The sequence below is a fragment of the Musca domestica genome, unplaced genomic scaffold (assembly GCF_030504385.1).
Source record: "Musca domestica strain aabys unplaced genomic scaffold, Musca_domestica.polishedcontigs.V.1.1 11, whole genome shotgun sequence".
Taxonomy (NCBI): domain Eukaryota; kingdom Metazoa; phylum Arthropoda; class Insecta; order Diptera; family Muscidae; genus Musca; species Musca domestica.
Window position 1 is genome coordinate 4,184,814 of NW_026712133.1, and position 20,330 is coordinate 4,205,143.

A 20,330-nucleotide genomic window follows, 5' to 3' on the forward strand; every position below is an offset into this window, starting at 1 on the left:
TTGGTTGCGGAGGTATAATTGTGGGCAAAACAAATGCTTCCAAATTTGTGGAAAATTCAGAATTGCTTGATAACATTTGTATGTTTACCCGATGATAAGCCTTCTTCTGAATCCTTCCGACTCCGGAAATAGATAAAGAGGCATCTGTTGTTCTAAGTGACAATTTTTGTATGAGTCTTTCTGTCACAATGTTCACTTGCGAACCCGAGTCTAACACCGCTCTAAATTCGCCTGACATACCGTTAGTCGCTTTGATGATGACTCTAGCCGTTGCTAGAATTACATTTTTCTGATCTTCTGCTGATGCCGAAGAAACTGCAGTAACGTTAACTGGTGCGATATCGATTTTTGTTGGTGGTGATTGATTTGAGGCCTTCGGCGACGGTTGAGATTTTTTTGGCAAATGTAGCAATGTATTGTGCTTATTACTACATATTTTGCAGTTGCCAGAAAAACAAGTTTTTGCTGCATGGTCCGATTTGAAACAATTTACACACAATTTATGTTGCTGTATCCATTTCAATCGCTCACCTTCTGTCATTGCCAAGAACTTCTTACAATGATAAACTGGATGGGAGTCGTTCTTGCATAGTTTACAACTCCTGTGATCCTCCACTGATGTTACGGACGAAACAGTTTTGGTTGAACCCTTGTGCGTAGATGCCGCTTTTCCAATCGATTCCATTGATTCGAATTGAAGTTCCAAAAATGAAAACAGCTCTTTCATAGTAGGAACTTCCTTCGGATTCGCCAGTGATTGCATGAATCGTATGTACAGAGCGTGATCCAATTTCTTTGTGATCAATTGAATTAATAGAGCATCCCAAGACGTTGTGTCGATTTGAAGATTGTTGAGGGCTAGCATGCATTCCTTTGTAGTGTCATGCAGAGCCTTGATGGAGGCCGTTGATGAAGTTCCATTTGGTTGACTCAAAATCCGTTCTACTAGAGTGGAAACAAGAACCCGCTTATTGTTATAACGTTCTTGCAGCAACATCCATGCCGTTTTGTAATTATCCTCTGTCAAGGATAGATGACTGATTAGTTTGCCAGCCTCGCCAGACAAATTGGTTTTGAGATACCACATTTTTTGAACACTTGGAAGAGACTGTTTGTCTACCATCTCCAAGAAAAGTTCATAGAACTGACGCCACTTCAAACAATCCCCATTGAATTGAGGAATTGTTACCTTTGGTAGTGGGAGTGAACTGTGTGCTATAATGTCACTCCCTAATTGAGGTGCAATGGTCACGGTTTCGCTGCATTTGTCTTTCAAGACTGCAAGCTTTATTAAGTTGTCTTGTACCGAATCTTCCAGCATATCGTAGTTTTCTTGACTTAATCCAATTTTCGATGGATCTTCAATCTGCTGCAATATTTCATCGTAGAGCTCCGTTATTTGATTCCATAGCTTTTTTATAGTATCTTCTTTGATGCTATAAAATTGCTTCGGCTGTTCCGCTTCGATTGTGCCCAAGCCTTGCAAGTGACGACTAAGGGCACTCATTCGAGCATTTATCATTCTGACAAGCCCATCAACACGGGAAGGTATTTTGTCTCCTGCGACAACTTCAGTCGATTTCTCTCTCAAGGTGGGAACTGGCTTACTTTTGGCTGACCTCAGTTTCTTTATTTCCGCGTCTATATATTCCATTGTTGAGCTGAACTTCTCTCCAATCGTTCTATATAGATTCCGAGCAATATACGGATCATCCTCTGACAATGATGGATCATCGCGAATTCTGTTTTCTGCCTTCTCAAAATTCTGCCATAACAGCCTTAGTTCATCAAGTTTGCTCTTGTAGAACTCTTCCGTTCTCCTTTCAAGAGGTGCCTTCTTTATAGTAGAGACGAATTTTTCGAAATTGCTGCCTCTTTCTTCTTGCTGAGAAATAAGCTCTTGGACGTTTGCCATTATTGTTTGTTGATTTATCAGCGAGTAGCAGCAGTTGTTGTATGATGATTAGTTACCGGCAATTTCCTCCTGGTTTTCCTCCAGAGCTCCAAAAGGGGGTTTTTGAAATTGGTACGCGTGCGTTACGTCCTCACACCTTGTGGATAACGTCACCAAAAAATGTTTCGGTCTAGTTATCGTCAGGATCACGTCTTACGATTCAAATCCTTTACCGCTTGTGGGGCAAAAGGATGTGTGTAAACGATCTCGCCGGGGCCTCCAAAAAAAAAAATGTTTTGATCGGGGTCACCAAATCATCACGTCGGGGTCACCAAAAAATGTTGTGATAGTAGGATCTAGTGCGATTCAATCCAAACACATAAATTTGAACTGACACTTAGTATCCAAATTAATTTCCTTCCAAGCACATGAACTTGAAGGAAGCCGCCTTGATAGTAATTAAAACTCTTAGTTTAGTCACTACAAAAGACGACTGAATTTTCTTTATTTCTGGCTGTCTTTATATACATAATTTCTTAACATAATTAATTAAAAAATGCTATTGATAAATGCTGATATAAATTAATTGTAATGTAGGTCGGTTACTAGTAGACATTAAATGCTATGTAAGCAAAATAAATAAATGTGTTAAAGAAACTTAAAAACATTGCAAAAGTGAATGAACCAATGGCCAATGAACTAAAATAAAGAAAATTAACTGTAACAATAGTCCAAATATGTGATATAATAATGCTGTATAAGCAGTTTTAAAACTTATAAATATGTAGGTGTGTTTGATTTTGTATTTATTGTTTGTTTTGGTAAACAATGGGTTTATTGAGCTTTTATGGTCAAGTTAATTAAATGAAAATAAACGAATTTATTTCATATTCTGCTCAACGCTTCGTTGGCTTGTTTCCAACTTTTTCAAGAGCGTTTTTTTTATTGAATTCTGGTTATAAATGAGAAACATATTTCATTATTAGAATTTTGTTTGGTGACATATTACACATTAAATTTAACTTTCATCAATAATTATGCATTATTTATTTCTTATTAATATTAATAAAATGGGACTCCACAACATTTAATTAATATAAAGTAAAAATAAATAATCAACAAAATATGAATCACAGTTAAACTTAAGCTAAATCACAGAACAAAACTACCATATTTAGACAAATTAATTATACGAGACAAAAACAACATTTTAACTGAATGGTATACAAAAAAGATATCATCAGGATGAATAATAAACTTCCACTCCACACAACCACTAAACATGAAAATCAACACAACAAAAAGCCTACTTAACAAAATAATGTTCTTAACAGATGAACAATTTATAAACAGAAACATTAAAAAGTATGCAGAAATATTGAAGAAAAATAGTTATCCACCTCATCTTATAAAGAAAATAATCATTGACTGCAAAAACAAAGAAAACAAAAATATAGAAAAAACCAATAAATCAAATGAACAAATTTTTGTGAGTGTACCGTAGCTGCCAAATTTAACAAAAACAAAAAACCTCAAACAAATAATTAAAAGTACAACAACAATGATAGCACACAAATCCAATCAGACAATGCAAGAGATCTTCAAACGCACAAAAACAAAAGAAGACAAACAAAAACAACACAACGTTGTATATGAAATTACATGCAATGGCAATGAGAAAGAGAAATGCGGGAAAGTTTATGTGGGCACAACAAAAAGAATGCTTGGTGTAAAAACAGCACTGTCACAACACACAACGGAGAGTGGCCACGCAGCTGATCTAACAAATATCAAAATTTTAGATAGGGAAAAGAAGGAGGACAAAAGATATACATTGGAAAGTCTACGAATACAACAAAGGATTGCCAGATCAATAAATACCAAAGAAGACAAAGATAATACTAAACTACAGTATTCTATTGCGATTATTTAGAAACGGTTCTGTGATTTAGCTTAAGTTTAACTGTGATTCATATTTTATTGATTATTTATTTTTACTTTATATTAATAAAATGTTGTGGAGTCCCGTTTTATTAATATTAATAAGAAATAAATAATGCATAATTATTGATGTAAGTTAAATTTAAAGTGTAATATGTCACCAAACAAAATTCTTATAATGAAATATGTTTCTCATTTATAACCAGAATTCAATAAAAAAAAAACGCTTTTGAAAAAGTTGGAAACAAGTCAACGAAACGTTGAGCATAATATGAAATAAATTCGTTTATTTTCATTTAATTAACTTGACCATAAAAGCCCAATAAACCCATATTTAATAATCTCAACATTGGCCAACAAAATACACATTTATTTTAGTTCCATTCAATATGATGGATGGCAATATATCACTGTCAATTAACATATCAATCTCACTTCATTATAAGACAAAAGGATCTGCAAGTTTTATATCGCGGATTTCATTTAGCTTATACATTGGAATTGATTCAGAGATATTCTTTCTTGTTATATTTTCCATTAATAAAAGCGGTCACTTTTATCACATTGTTTGCATTTCCACACAAAGTAATGTTGCATGTTATTCGTATATGCAACTACTGAACCATTTATTCCGCTAATATTGAAATTAGACTTACTTGTTTCACACCCAATTCTCTTTGCCAATTTACTTGGTTTAATGATCGTTTAGATCCAGTATCTAATAAAGTACAAACAGTGAAAGGTTTACCATTTGATTTTTACAAGCGCAGTTGAGTTTACTTAAAAGGAACCCTATAAATATCAGGACTCAACCGCGATCAGGAAAAATATAAATGTCGAGAAACTAAACGCTAAAAAGACATAAAGAATGCCAAATCCATTTTTGCAGAGTGTTACGTTACAAATGTTACAAATACATGAAAACTGTTGTGGTTGTGTTAACCGTTCGTTTAACTTGTGTTATTGCGAAATAATATCGCTGATTTAATTTTTTAAATCTCCATAGACTATTTAAACAATATTCTGGAGAAGAGGTTACTTTTTCAGAAACAACATTTGTGTCATAGAAAAAAAATAAAATTATATTTATATGTTTGTATGTTTAAAATAACGGTTCTGTTCGGAGTAAAATACAACAATTAGAAAACTGTAACTTTAATTTAACCTTGACTCACAAAAGAGGAACAAGAAAAAAACGCATTTGAAAAAGTTCGAACGAACAGAGTAAAACAACAGCGATGCCAACTCTGGGAGATTTTGTTGTCATACGCAACAGTTTGTCTACGGCTAAACGGACAATAACAACGGCACAGCATAAATTTATCTTTGGTGAAGTAAGAGATCGATCAAACCGATGACGATTATGCAACTTTGAAGGCTTCGAGTATGCAGAGGACAGCCCTAAGTATGGAGAAAAAGTCAAATACATTAAACAGAACTTGTCAACAGCCGATCTAGTCTCAATTTGCAATTTATAATGTTTGAGTAACGATGTCGAGAATTTGTGTTCTCACATATTCACAAAATCTCAAGAAAGATATGCTGCTAACAAACGCAGAGAGTCAAACGTAATGTAGATCTATTAGGAAGTCGCATCGCCCCAACTGACGGCACCTTTAAATGTCATGAATAAATATTCATTAATATATTTTAATAACACTACTTATTTGCTGTACACTTCACTCTCCTGAATTGCTTAACTTTCGTCGTGTTCAATTTTAGGCGCCAAATAATAACGTAAATGGCCCAAATCTTGTATACGGTACTCAACCACCAATTGTACATCGGCCGACATGGACAACTGTATTTGTCCACACAAAGGACATTTAGGTAACGACAGGCGAATGTTAGGGGATAGGCTCTTGCATTTCAATAATGACTGCCTCATCATCTTTGTCCACACTTGAACATTGTGCCAAATTAACATTTACCGAACCAACATCACCAAATGCCGAAAATTTTACACCTCCCTTGGTACAACAGATAACCATAGATTCACAGAATTGCGCCAATTCTCGGAAGCGTGCAAATTCCATTGAATGCATGCGTACAACACAGGAGTAATCTGTTTCCGGAGTGCCCAAATGTTCTTGGTCGAGGTTCATCAGTTCCATTTCATAGTTGGAGACATTTTCATGATTGGGCGATTCAAACATAAAGTTAAATGTGTAGGCATTATCCTTTGCTGATCCAGTTTTTCACGAGAGCTATGACTTAGTTGGTCTTATACAAACTTCCACTAGCCCCTGCTCTCTGTGGTCCGGGAAAACTCTTTGTATTGTTTGGGGAATTTGCATCGGCTCTGCTACCAAGAGTGCTTGGTATCCACCAAGTGGCTACTAGCTTGATTGCTCGACATTCTTAAAGGGCTTTTACTGGTGTTTTGTTCTTTCTTTAAAACCATTTGATCGGGAACACTTGCTACTGTTGTGCCATGTGCTATAGTCGGTGTAACCAACATTGGCTGGAATATTAGTGGTATTTGTCGATGACGTAGATAATATTACAGTTGTGGATAGATAATATTACAGTTGTTGCGTAGATAATATTACAGTTGTGCTAATTATCAACTTGGGGCTGTTGCAGTGGTCCCCGAGAGTTGTATTATTACTTGGTTTAATTTCCACACACAACATAAAATGTAAACCAACACCTCGTTTCTGATTGGTTGAAACAAATTTGCCGCAAACTTTAAATGTCATGGCGAATGTATGTTTTCGCCTTGGATGCCAATTTTGACATTTGAGGATACCACAAAAGTTTGCTTTGTTGTAGCAATTCGCCGATGCGGTAACCTGTTAAATCTACCTTGATGAGTATTATGATGACGAACCTGAATCGACCAATGACAATGATTTAACCATTGTACCGAGAAGAAATTACTCCCAGTTAGAATGAGCAGATGTAATGTTATTGCCGTTAGTCAAATTTTGCAAAGCAAAGTTCTTATGTAGAACAGCAACAACATGTACAACGGCAATCCATGAATGGTATTTATAATAAAGACTACGAGAGCAATAAAGATATTATTACATGTCTGCAGTCACAGAGATTAGACGACACAATAACAAATTTTGATAGAGGTAAGAATTTGTCAGTTCGCTCGTGGCTGGAGGAATTTGAGGAGAATGCCAGGGTAATGTGTTGGGATCATTTCAAATGTTTATTTTTGCAAAACGTTCTTTGAAATACATAGCAAAATTGTTCATAAACACTGACAGAGTCATTACGTCATATCAACAATTAAAAAGGCTTTATTGGTCGAATTCGATACCTTGGTAAATAGTTGCCAACTTCATAAAATGTTGATGGAAAGGAAAATGTCAAAAATGAGATAAATGTTTTTAAGAAACTTCGATCTTACAAAATGTTGCAGACATCAACAGCGATAAAGAATAATCTGAGCCAGTTCAACGAAAAGCAACAAATAAATCAGAGAAGTCTGAAATTATAAACTTTTATTTTGGCGGCAAGAGTAATACATTCAAAAAATGCCGAAATATTGAAAAAGGAATGAAGTGCTTCAATTGCAACAATTACGATCATATTTCGAAATACTACGACAAATAAATTCAGACAAAGACATGAAAATAGATGTTAAGTTTGGCGATAAGAAATGGTTAGCCTTATTCGATACTGGACGTAGGTTTAACATCGTAACTGAAAACGTTTAAAAATATCAGAATAGGCCTCAGCTAACTAAAGCAAACTTTTGCCTAGTCGAATTTGGAAATAACAAAATAAAGTCAATTTGATATTTTGAATATGAATTCGAAATAAATTGTGGGAAATACGCGTCATGTTTTCAGGTTATACCATGCAAGTTATATATGCATAGATGTAAACTTTATTATTGGAAAACAATTTTGCTCGGAACAAATGCAGTTTAGTAAATTGAAAGATGAACAGTCTGAAAAAGTTAATGCATGATGGCATTGGATATTTAGAACTACGCAAAGGACACGGAATTTGATATCGGAAAAACGAAAAATGACGCTAAGAGAAAAGTTATTATTATGATCAACAACTATCGACCCGAAAAGACGAAAGGAACGAACGTGGATATTAGAATTACATCAATTCATGGTACACCAAAAACCAACCAGCTGATTACAATTTTTCTAATTGTTTTGACTTTTGCCAATTTTACCAATAATTCATTGTTTTGAAAAAATTATTGTAAGAAACGTTTATTGCGGGATGCGCATTAAAGCTATTCATCAGTATTGCCATGAATTTGAAAGATCAAAAATCCAGACATTTATTTCATTTAGTTTTATTTTTATTTATTTGTTTTATTATATTTTTATTATTATTATTCAGTTGTATATTATTGTGGTATTCAACGTATGCAGTAGCTGTATACGTTACGTTACTCGTCGCACTAACTACACAACTCTTTTTCACCTCACCAACTGATCGATAGTCGAACAATGGCAGATGACAGATCGATCACCGAAGCAATGAAACAGATGACATAAGCTTGTAATATTCGTTGCTTATGATGTAAGAAAAACAAATGTAACAAAAACGATGCAGCAAAGTGAGAGTGGTATTTTTATGGTGTTAGTGTATGTGTTGATTTCAATTGTTTTAAACAACAACAAACATACATACAAAAGATTTTTCTCAATCCCTCGACAGCGGGTTCTACGACACCGGATTGACCCGAAACCACAACACTCCAGTTCGGCCAGCGGCCAACCCAGTGTATACATGTTTGTGTTTGTTTATTTTTCTGTATTGGGAGCAGCACATCCCGGAATGCTTGCCCCGTGCCGGGCTTGAGGAAAACCCCGGACCATGGTTCTGTACGGTTTGCCAAAAAATCATCCACCATAGATCAGTCTCGGTGCGATGTAATGGATGCAGAGGATGGGTTCATTTTAGGAATTGTTCCGGTTTAACCCGGTTGCGAGACTATAGTGATGGGGACTATGTTGCTTTGTGCTATACCAACGTGGTCCCCAGTGAGTCCTCGACCTCGTCGTCAACTTCCGAGTCGTCGTCGGAGTATGGAACTCCCCCGCAGTCTCCAGAATAGCAACCTTTACCACAGCACCTAACGCCACATGTTGCAGTTCCAATTCCGGACAGTGCATCACTCTTGCAGTTCAATTGCAACGGACTCCGAGGTAAAATTGATAAGATAGTGGATTTTATGAATCGGAGGAATATTAAGATCGCAGCGGTGCAGGAAACCAAGATCAATGAAAATTGTAGCTTACAACGTTGCAATGGTTACAACGTGTTGAGGAAGTGGAGGTGGGGGATTAGCGTTCCTGTTACACTATTCTGTTCAATACAGACCTATCTTGCTTGAGCTAGTCTCTTGTGACCCATACATGGAGTGTATGGGGTAGAAGTCAAGTATGGAACTGCTGAGGTAGAGGTGCTTCATGTGTATATCCCGGGATTAGCGAATGAGCGTGATTAGCTCCTACGTACCAACCCTACTGATCCCAGAGTCAGTGAACTGACAGTGGAAGTCAACAGGTTGGTACAGGAGCATAAGCGGAAAAAGTGGCTAGACCATCTGAAGTGTTGCAACATTGGAACCGATTTGAGTAAACTGTGGGTAACGGTAAAGTCACTCTCGAACCCTGGAAAAAAGGATGATAGGACAGCAGTCACATTTAACGACGTAACTGTGACTGATCCGATGAGGTGCGCTGGCTGTTTTAACCTCCAATTTGTCGAGCACCCAGAGACTAATAGGGCGAGGCGAAGAGTACTACGTCGTATAAGAGCTCTTCCCGCCGAGGATGTACTTCCACAGTTTACGATGGATGATGTTGCGAATGTCATCCGAAACGCTTAGTCATCTAAAGCGTTGGGCCCGGGCGGCTCCGCTACTGAAGCCTGGCAAGGATGCCAGCAAAGACGAATCATACAGGCCAATTTCGCTTTTGTTGCCAGTAGCAAAGACTCTCGAGGCCTTACTCCTCCCCAGTATCAGAGGAAGCTATTCAGTTGCTAACCATCAATACGGCTTTCGTCCACTACATAGCACTACAACAGCATTGCACGCCATATCCACACATATCAGTCGAGGACTCAACCAGAACAGGCCGTGCCACAGAACAGTAGTGGTGGCTCTCGACCTATCAAGGGCCTTTGATACGGTCAACCATGCCACGCTGTTCGAGGACGTTGAGAACACTACCCCCGGCCAAGTTTGAAACGTTGGATAGTCAACTATATGTGTGGACGCCAGTCGTACGTGGAAGGGAGTTCCCTATGGTGGGGTGATATCTCCGGAACTGTTTAACTCCTACCTTTCCGGAATTCCGCGCCCTCCAGACGGCATCGAGATCGTAACTTATGCGGATGATTGTACGATCATGGCGTCGGGTCCTGTAGTTGATGACATATGTGTCAGGGTGAATAGCTATCTCGCGGAGCTTGCCGCCTTCTTCCATGCGAGGAATATGAAAATATCCGCCACTAAATCGACGGCCACACTATTTACCACATTGACTGCGGAGATGAGAGCACAGCTGAATGTGCAGGTCGAGGGGCACATAATACCGACCACCAACTACCCCAAAATCCTTGGGGTCACATTCTATAGCATGTTCAAGTCTTCCGCGCAAGCCACAGCTATTTGCGATAAAATGAAAAGTAGGAACAAGGTGCTCAAGGCGCTAGCCGGCAGCACTTGGGGTGCGGATAAGGAAACCTTGTTGATCTCTTATAAAGCGATAGGTCGGTCTGTGGTTAACTATGCGGCTTCAGTGTGGTCGGCGAATACGAGTGCAACGCAGTGGAAAAGTATTCAGACCTGCCAGAATGCCGCCCTGAGAACTGCAACAGGGTGGCTCCTCATGCCTCCTGTGGATCATTTACATGAGGAGACGAAGGTTCTTCCCTTACGTCAGCATAATAATATGCTTTCGTTGCAGTACATGCTTGGGTGTTATCGTGGGAGTCACCCTAACCACCATATGGTGGATAGAACTCCCCCACCCAGGCGTTTCAGGAAGAACCTGCATGATCTAGAGAGAGATGTCCAGCGATATAAGAGAGAGCACCTAGATCATGAAACCTATCAAGCGGGTCTGAATAGCATTCATATTGATGCAGCCGCAGAGGTAGTTAAAATAATCATTGACTGCAAAAACAAAGAAAACAAAAATATAGAAAAAACAAATAAATCAAATGAACAAATTTTTGTGAGTGTACCGTAGCTGCCAAATTTAACAAAAACAAAAAACCTCAAACAAATAATTAAAAGTACAACAACAATGATAGCACACAAATCCAATCAGACAATGCAAGAGATCTTCAAACGCACAAAAACAAAAGAAGACAAACAAAAACAACACAACGTTGTATATGAAATTACATGCAATGGCAATGAGAAAGAGAAATGTGGGAACGTTTATGTGGGCACAACAAAAAGAATGCTTGGTGTAAGAATAGGAGATCATCAAAATGTTATTAATAAAGGATTAGCAAAAACAGCACTGTCACAACACACAACGGAGAGTGGCCACGCAGCTGATCAAACAAATGTCAAAATTTTAGATAGGGAAAAGAAGGAGAACAAAAGATATACATTGGAAAGTCTACGAATACAACAAAGGATTGCCAGATCAATAAATACCAAAGAACACAAAGATAATACTAAACTACAGTATTCTATTGCGATTATTTAGAAACGGTTCTGTGATTTAGCTTAAGTTTAACTGTGATTCATATTTTATTGATTATTTATTTTTACTTTATATTAATAAAATGTTGTGGAGTCCCGTTTTATTAATATTAATAAGAAATAAATAATGCATAATTATTGATGTAAGTTAAATTTAAAGTGTAATATGTCACCAAACAAAATTCTTATAATGAAATATGTTTCTCATTTATAACCAGAATTCAATAAAAAAAAAACGCTTTTGAAAAAGTTGGAAACAAGTCAACGAAACGTTGAGCATAATATGAAATAAATTCGTTTATTTTCATTTAATTAACTTGACCATAAAAGCCCAATAAACCCATATTTAATATTCTCAACATTGGCCAACAAAATACACATTTATTTTAGTTCCATTCAATATGATGGATGGCAATATATCACTGTCAATTAACATATCAATCTCACTTCATTATAAGACAAAAGGATCTGCAAGTTTTATATCGCGGATTTTATTTAGCTTATACATTGGAATTGATTCAGAGATATTCTTTCTTGTTATATTTTCCATTAATAAAAGCGGTCACTTTTATCACATTGTTTGCATTTCCACACAAAGTAATGTTGCATGTTATTCGTATATGCATTAGACTTTACTTGGTTTAATGATCGTTTAGATCCAGTATCTAATAAAGCACAAACAGTGAAAGGTTTACCATTTGATTTTTACAAGCGCAGTTGAGTTTACTTAAAAGGAACCCTATAAATATCAGGACTCAACCGCGATCAGGAAAAATATAAATGTCGAGAAACTAAACGCTAAAAAGACATAAAGAATGCCAAATCCATTTTTGCAGAGTGTTACGTTACAAATGTTACAAATACATGAAAACTGTTGTGGTTGTGTTAACCGTTCGTTTAACTTGTGTTATTGTGAAATAATATCGCTGATTTGATTTTTTAAATCTCCACAGACTATTTAAACAATATTCTGGAGAAGAGGTCACTTTTTCAGAAACAACATTTGTGTCATAGAAAAAAATAAAATTATATTTATATGTTTGTATGTTTAAAATAACGGTTCTGTTCGGAGTAAAATACAACAATTAGAAAACTGTAACTTTAATTTAACCTTGACTCACAAAAGAGGAACAAGAAAAAAACGCATTTGAAAAAGTTCGAACGAACAGAGTAAAACAACAGCGATGCCAACTCTGGGAGATTTTGTTGTCATACGCAACAGTTTGTCTACGGCTAAACGGACAATAACAGCGGGACAGCATAAATTTATCTTTGGTGAAGTAAGAGATCGATCAAACCGATGACGATTATGCAACTTTGAAGGCTTCGAGTATGCAGAGGACAGCCCTAATTATGGAGAAAAAGTCAAATACATTAAACAGAACTTGTCAACAGCCGATCTAGTCTCAATTTGCAATCTATAATGTTTGAGTAACGATGTCGAGAATTTGTGTTCTCACATATTCACAAAATCTCAAGAAAGATATGCTGCTAACAAACGCAGAGAGTCAAACGTAATGTAGATCTACTAGGAAGTCGCATCGCCCCAGCTGACGGCACCTTTAAATGTCAAAACAAGTTGTTGTAATGCTGAATTCGCCCTGAATGAATGCAAAACAAAGATTGTTTATGTCTTCTTCACTAAAAGTGTTTTACAATAAAAACTTTTTTAAAAATAAATAAATATTCATCAATATATTTTAATAACACTACTTATTTGGTGTACACTTCACTCTCCTGAATTGCTTAACTTTCGTCGTGTTCAGTTTTAAGCGCCAAATAATAACGTAAATGGCCCAAATCTTGTATACGGTACTCCACCACCAATTGTACATCGGCCGACATGGACAACTGTATTTGTCCACACAAAGGACATTTAGGTAACGACAGGCGAATGTTAGGGGATAGGCTCTTGCATTTCAATAATGACTGCCTCATCATCTTTGTCCACACTTGAACTTTGTGCCAAATTAACATTTACCGAACCAACATCAACAAATGCCGAAAATTTTACACCTCCCTTGGTACAACAGATAACCATAGTCACAGAATTGCGCCAATTCTCGGAAGCGTGCAAATTCCATTGAATGCATGCGTACAACACAGGAGTAATCTGTTTCCGGAGTGCCCAAATGTTCTTGGTTGAGGTTCATCAGTTCCATTTCATAGTTGGAGACTTTTTCATGATTGGGCGATTCAATTAAAAAGTTAAATGTGTAGGCATTATCCTTTGCTGATCCAGTTTTTTATGAGAGCTATGACTTAGTTGGTCTTATCCAAACTTCCACTAGCCCCTGCTCTCTGTGGTCTGGGAAAACTCTTTGTATTGTTTGGGGAATTTGCATCGGCTCTGCTACCAAGAGTGCTTGGTATCCACCAAGTGGCTACTAGCTTGATTGCTCGACATTCTTAAAGGGCTTTTACTGGTGTTTTGTTTTTTCTTTAAAACCATTTGATCGGGAACACTTGCTACTGTTGTGCCATGTGCTAGAGTCGGTGTAACCAACATTGGCTGGAATATTAGTGGTATTTGTCGATGACGTAGATAATATTACAGTTGTGGACTTGTATATATATTTCGGGGGCTAATTATCAACTTGGGGCTGTTGCAGTGGTCCCCGAGAGTATGGTCCCCGAGAGTATTATTACTTGGTTTAATTTCCACACACAACATAAAATGTAAACCAACACCTCGTTTCTGATTGGTTGAAACAAATTTGCCGCAAACTTTAAATGTCATGGCGAATGTATGTTTTCGCCTTGGATGCCAATTTTGACATTTGAGGATACCACAAAAGTTGCTTTGTTGTAGCAATTCGCCGATGCGGTTACCTGTTAAATCTACCTTGATGAGTATTATGATGACGAACCTGAATCGACCAATGACAATGATTTAACCATTGTACCGAGAAGAAATTACTCCCAGTTAGAATGAGCAGATGTAATGTTATTGCCGTTAGTCAAATTTTGCAAAGCAAAGTTCTTATGTAGAACAGCAACAACAATGGAGAGACACAACAACATGTACAACGGCAATCCATGAATGGTATGTATAATAAAGACTACGAGAGCAATAAAGATATTATTACATGTCTGCAGTCACAGAGATTAGACGACACAATAACAAATTTTGATAGAGGTAAGAATTTGTCAGTTCGCTCGTGGCTGGAGGAATTTGAGGAGAATGCCAGGGTAATGTGTTGGGATCATTTCAAATGTTTATTTTTGCAAAACGTTCTTTGAAATACATTGCAAAATTGTTCATAAACACTGACAGAGTCATTACGTCATATCAACAATTAAAAAGGCTTTATTGGTCGAATTCGATACCTTGGTAAATAGTTGGAAAATGTCAAAAATGAGATAAATGTTTTTAAGAAACTTCGATCTTACAAACTGTAGCAGACATCAACAGCGATAAAGAATATTCCTGGCTCAGGAAAGCAAAGCGAAAAGCAACAAATAAATCAGAGAAGTCTGAAATTATAAACTTTTATTTTGGCGGCAAGAGTAATACATTCAAAAAATGCCGAAATATAGAAAAAGGAATGAAGTGCTTCAATTGCAACAATTACGATCATATTTCGAAATACTACGACAAATAAATTCAGACAAAGACATGAAAATAGATGTTAAGTTTGGCGATAAGAAATGGTTAGCCTTATTCGATACTGGACGTAGGTTTAACATCGTAACTGAAAACGTTTAAAAATATCAGAATAGGCCTCAGCTAACTAAAGCAAACTTTTGCCTAGTCGAATTTGGAAATAACAAAATAAAGTCAATTTGATATTTTGAATATGAATTCGAAATAAATTGTGGGAAATACGCGTCATGTTTTCAGGTTATACCATGCAAGTTATATATGCATAGATGTAAACTTTATTATTGGAAAACAATTTTGCTCGTACGCTGAAATAACCATTACCGGAACAAATGCAGTTTAGTAAATTGAAAGATGAACAGTCTGAAAAAGTTAATGCATGATGGCATTGGATATTTAGAACTACGCAAAGGACACGGAATTTGATATCGGAAAAACGAAAAATGACGCTAAGAGAAAAGTTATTATTATGATCAACAACTATCGACCCGAAAAGACGAAAGGAACGAACGTGGATATTAGAATTACATCAATTCATGGTACACCAAAAACCAACCAGCTGATTACAATTTTTCTAATTGTTTTGACTTCTGCCAATTTTACCAATAATTCATTGTTTGGAAAAAAATATTGTAAGAAACGTTTATTGCGGGATGCGCATTAAAGCTATTCATCAGTATTGCCATGAATTTGAAAGATCAAAAATCCAGACATTTATTTCATTTAGTTTTATTTTTATTTATTTGTTTTATTATTTTTTATTATTATTATTCAGTTGTATATTATTGTGGTATTCAACGTATGCAGTAGCTGTATACGTTACATTACTCGTCGCACTAACTACACAACTCTTTTTCACCTCACCAGCTGATCGATAGTCGAACAATGGCAGATGACAGATCGATCACCGAAGCAATGAAACAGATGACATAAGCTTGTAATATTCGTTGCTTATGATGTAAGCAAAACAAATGTAACAAAAACGATGCAGCAAAGTGAGAGTGGTATTTTTATGGTGTTAGTGTATGTGTTGATTTCAATTGTTTTAAACAACAACAAACATACATACAAAAGATTTTTTTTCAATCCTTCGGCAGCGGGTTCTACGACACCGGATTGACCCGAAACCACAACACTCCAGTTCGGCCAGCGGCCAACCCAGTGTATACATGTTCGTGTTTGTTTATTTTTCTGTATTGGGAGCAGCACATCCCGGAATGCTTGCCCCGTGCCGGGCTTGAGGAAAACCCCGGACCATGGTTCTGTACGGTTTGCCAAAAAATCATCCACCATAGATCAGTCTCGGTGCGATGTAATGGATGCAGAGGATGGGTTCATTTTAGGAATTGTTCCGGTTTAACCCGGTTGCGAGACTATAGTGATAGGGACTATGTTGCTTTGTGCTATACCAACGTGGTCCCCAGTGAGTCCTCGACCTCGACCTCGTCGTCAACTTCCGAGTCGTCGTCGGAGTATGGAACTCCCCCGCAGTCTCCAGAATAGCAACCTTTACCACAGCACCTAACGCCACATGTTGCAGTTCCAATTCCGGACAGTGCATCACTCTTGCAGTTCAATTGCAACGGACTCCGAGGTAAAATTGATGAGATAGTGGATTTTATGAATCGGAGGAATATTAAGATCGCAGCGGTGCAGGAAACCAAGATCAATGAAAATTGTAGCTTACAACGTTGCAATGGTTACAACGTGTTGAGGAAGTGGAGGTGGGGGATTAGCGTTCCTGTTACACTATTCTATTCAATACAGACCTATCTTGCTTGAGCTAGTCTCTGGTGACCCATACATGGAGTGTATGGGGTAGAAGTCAAGTATGGAACTGCTGAGGTAGAGGTGCTTCATGTGTATATCCCGGGATTAGCGAATGAGCGTGATTAGCTCCTACGTACCAACCCTACTGATCCCAGAGTCAGTGAACTGACAGTGGAAGTCAACAGGTTGGTACAGGAGCATAAGCGGAAAAAGTGGCTAGACCATCTGAAGTGTTGCAACATTGGAACCGATTTGAGTAAACTGTGGGTAACGGTAAAGTCACTCTCGAACCCTGGGAAAAAGGATGATAGGACAGCAGTCACATTTAACGACGTAACTGTGACTGATCCGAAGAGGTGCGCTGGCTGTTTTAACCTCCAATTTGTCGAGCACCCCGAGAGTGATAGGGCGAGGCGAAGAGTACTACTTCGTATAAGAGCTCTTCCCACCGAGGATGTACTTCCATCATGTCATCCGAAACGCTTAGTCATCTAAAGCGTTGGGCCCGGGGGGCTCCGCTACTGAAGCCTGGCAAGGATGCCAGCAAAGACGAATCATACAGGCCAATTTCGCTTTTGTCGCCAGTAGCAAAGACTCTCGAGGCCTTACTCCTCCCCAGTATCAGAGGAAGCTATTCAGTTGCTAACCATCAATACGGCTTTCGTCCACTACATAGCACTACAACAGCATTGCACGCCATATCCACACATATCAGTCGAGGACTCAACCAGAACAGGCCGTGCCACAGAACAGTAGTGGTGGCTCTCGACCTATCAAGGGCCTTTGATACGGTCAACCATGCCACGCTGTTCGAGGACGTTGAGAACACTACCCCCGGCCAAGTTTGAAACGTTGGATAGTCAACTATATGTGTGGACGCCAGTCGTACGTGGAAGGGAGTTCCCTAAGGTGGGGTGATATCTCCGGAACTGTCTAACTCCTACCTTTCCGGAATTCCGCGCATGCGGATGATTGTACGATCATGGCGTCGGGTTCTGTAGTTGATGACATATGTGTCAGGGTGAATAGCTATCTCGCGGAGCTTGCCGCCTTCTTCCATGCGAGGAATATGAAAATATCCGCCACTAAATCGACGGCCACACTATTTACCACATTGACTGCGGAGATGAGAGCACAGCTGAATGTGCAGGTCGAGGGGCACATAATACCGACCACCAACTACCCCAAAATCCTTGGGGTCACATTCTATAGCATGTTCAAGTCTTCCGCGCAAGCCACAGCTATTTGCGATAAAATGAAAAGTAGGAACAAGGTGCTCAAGGAGTTAGCCGGCAGCACTTGGGGTGCGGATAAGGAAACCTTGTTGATCTCTTATAAAGCGATAGGTCGGTCTGTGGTTAGCTATGCGGCTCCAGTGTGGTCGGCGAATACGAGTGCAACGCAGTGGAAAAGTATTCAGACCTGCCAGAATGCCGCCCTGAGAACTGCAACAGGGTGCCTCCTCATGCCTCCTGTGGACCATTTACATGAGGAGACGAAGGTTCTTCCCTTACGTCAGCATAATGATATGCTTTCGTTGCAGTACCCGCTTGGGTGTTACCGTGGGAGACACCCTAACCACCATATGGTGGATAGAACTCCCCCACCCAGGCGTGTCAGGAAGAACCTGCATGATCTAGAGAGAGATGTCCAGCGATATAAGAGAGAGCCCCTAGATCATGAAACCTATCAAGCGGGTCTGAATAGCATTCATATTGATGCAGCCGCAGAGGTAGTTAATAATTACAGTATGAATGCCATACTCGGAGTCCACCCCCAATCCATTGCAGCTGTAGAACGTCGGCTGCCTAGGCAAACCAGGATAGTTTTGGCCCAACTACGTTCAGGATGATGCCGCCGTCTCAATTCGTATTGCGCACGAATTTACGAAGATGTGCGGAACGCCTGCCCAGCGTACGATACAGGTCCGCACAATACGCTGCACCTGTTTAATTGTCCAGCCAAACCTACCCAACTTAGTCCAGAGGATCTATGGCTACAACCCATAAAGATAGCAGAATTCCTAAACATGGACATTGAGGAAAAACCGGATTAATCAGAAAACAAACAACGGAACATGTTAAAACTGCTACAACAACAAACGATTTTTTCTCTTTAAAATACTGTTAATTTTTTGGCAACAAGTACAAAAGCAAAGGCACCAAATTTTAAATGTAACAAGTTAAAAAGCAATAATTTCGGCCGGGCCGAACTTTGAATACCCGCAACCATTTGGAACGAATTTGGAAATTTTCAAAAAATAAATTAAAACATTCTGTTAAAATTTTAAAAATACCGAATATAGCCGTTATATTGGGGTATATACGACGTGGACTTACATAGGCATTGTTTGCCATTAGCTATTACCATATTCAAATTCGAAACTTGAAATAAACGGTGAATAATGTAGCTAAAATCATCAAAATATCGTATATAGGGAGGTACCGTTTTATCGGTAATCGTTTTATCATCAAAATACCGAATTTTGGGAACTACCGTTCTATAGGGGCTATACGAAAACGTGGACCTGCACAGACAATTTTCTGCCATAGGCTGTAGTATCCATTACGAATCTCAAATTCCAAATTTGAAATAATTACGAACTTCAAATACCAAGTACCGTTATATGGGGGCTATACGAAGACCTGGACCAGCATAGACAATTTTCTGTCACAGGCTATAGCATCCATTACTAACGTCAAATACGATATCTCAATCAATTTCGGTGAGTATTATACCTAAACTCGTCAAAATACCGAACATAGGGAGGTACTGATATATGTGGCCTATACGAAGACCTGGACCTGCATAGACAATTTTCTTTCACAGACTGTTGTTCCTATTACGAACTCTAAATACGTAATTTGAGACCATTCTGGTGAATAATGTCGCTAAATCATCAAAATACCGAATATCGGAAGGTACCGCTATATGGGGGCTATATGAAAACTTGGACCTACGTGGCTCATTTACGAAATTGACTCAACTCCTGGAGTATTTCCATTCTCAAGAAGCTACAAAAGAACCTAATATTCCCCACCACCATTACCATCCTGAGCATAGTTCAAGTTGTTCTTTCAACCTTCCTCCATGCGACACCAAAGTATTTATCGGCCAACATTCCGAGAAATGTTCACGGCCGAGTACATCAACAACTACAGGCTCACTCCTGTTGCACGCTTGTTCTATTTGACCCAGAAGACTAAAGTCGAAGCACGCGCTACAGTCCAACGAGCTTCCGTGACTAATCAATGAGTCTTGGTAGCCCGGCAGAACTTATGAGTCACGATATCATCCCACCGCGTCCTAATTTAAATGGTTACCATTCTTAAATGAGACACACGCATTTAATGTTTTGTTCCTATATAATAGAAATATAATTCAGCACACAGCAACAGTTGATCTTAAAATTGTAACTTTATTATTTCACACTCCAGTCTAAATTATTATTTTATTTATTTTTT

At 38.2% G+C, this 20,330-nt stretch overlaps 1 protein-coding gene and 1 pseudogene across 1 annotated transcript; both read right to left on the bottom strand.

Annotated features, from left to right (window-relative positions):
* Positions 1-3,399: 3,399 nt before the first annotated feature.
* LOC131806157 (proliferating cell nuclear antigen-like) lies at positions 3,400-7,163 on the bottom strand. The gene is given in 3 exon segments (XM_059130099.1): positions 3,400-5,659; positions 5,662-5,688; positions 5,691-7,163. Coding segments are annotated over 3 exon segments (456 nt in total). The 5' UTR covers positions 5,992-7,163; the 3' UTR covers positions 3,400-5,531.
* Positions 7,164-13,238: 6,075 nt separating this feature from the next.
* LOC101896201 (proliferating cell nuclear antigen-like) lies at positions 13,239-13,735 on the bottom strand (annotated as a pseudogene).
* Positions 13,736-20,330: the final 6,595 nt, after the last annotated feature.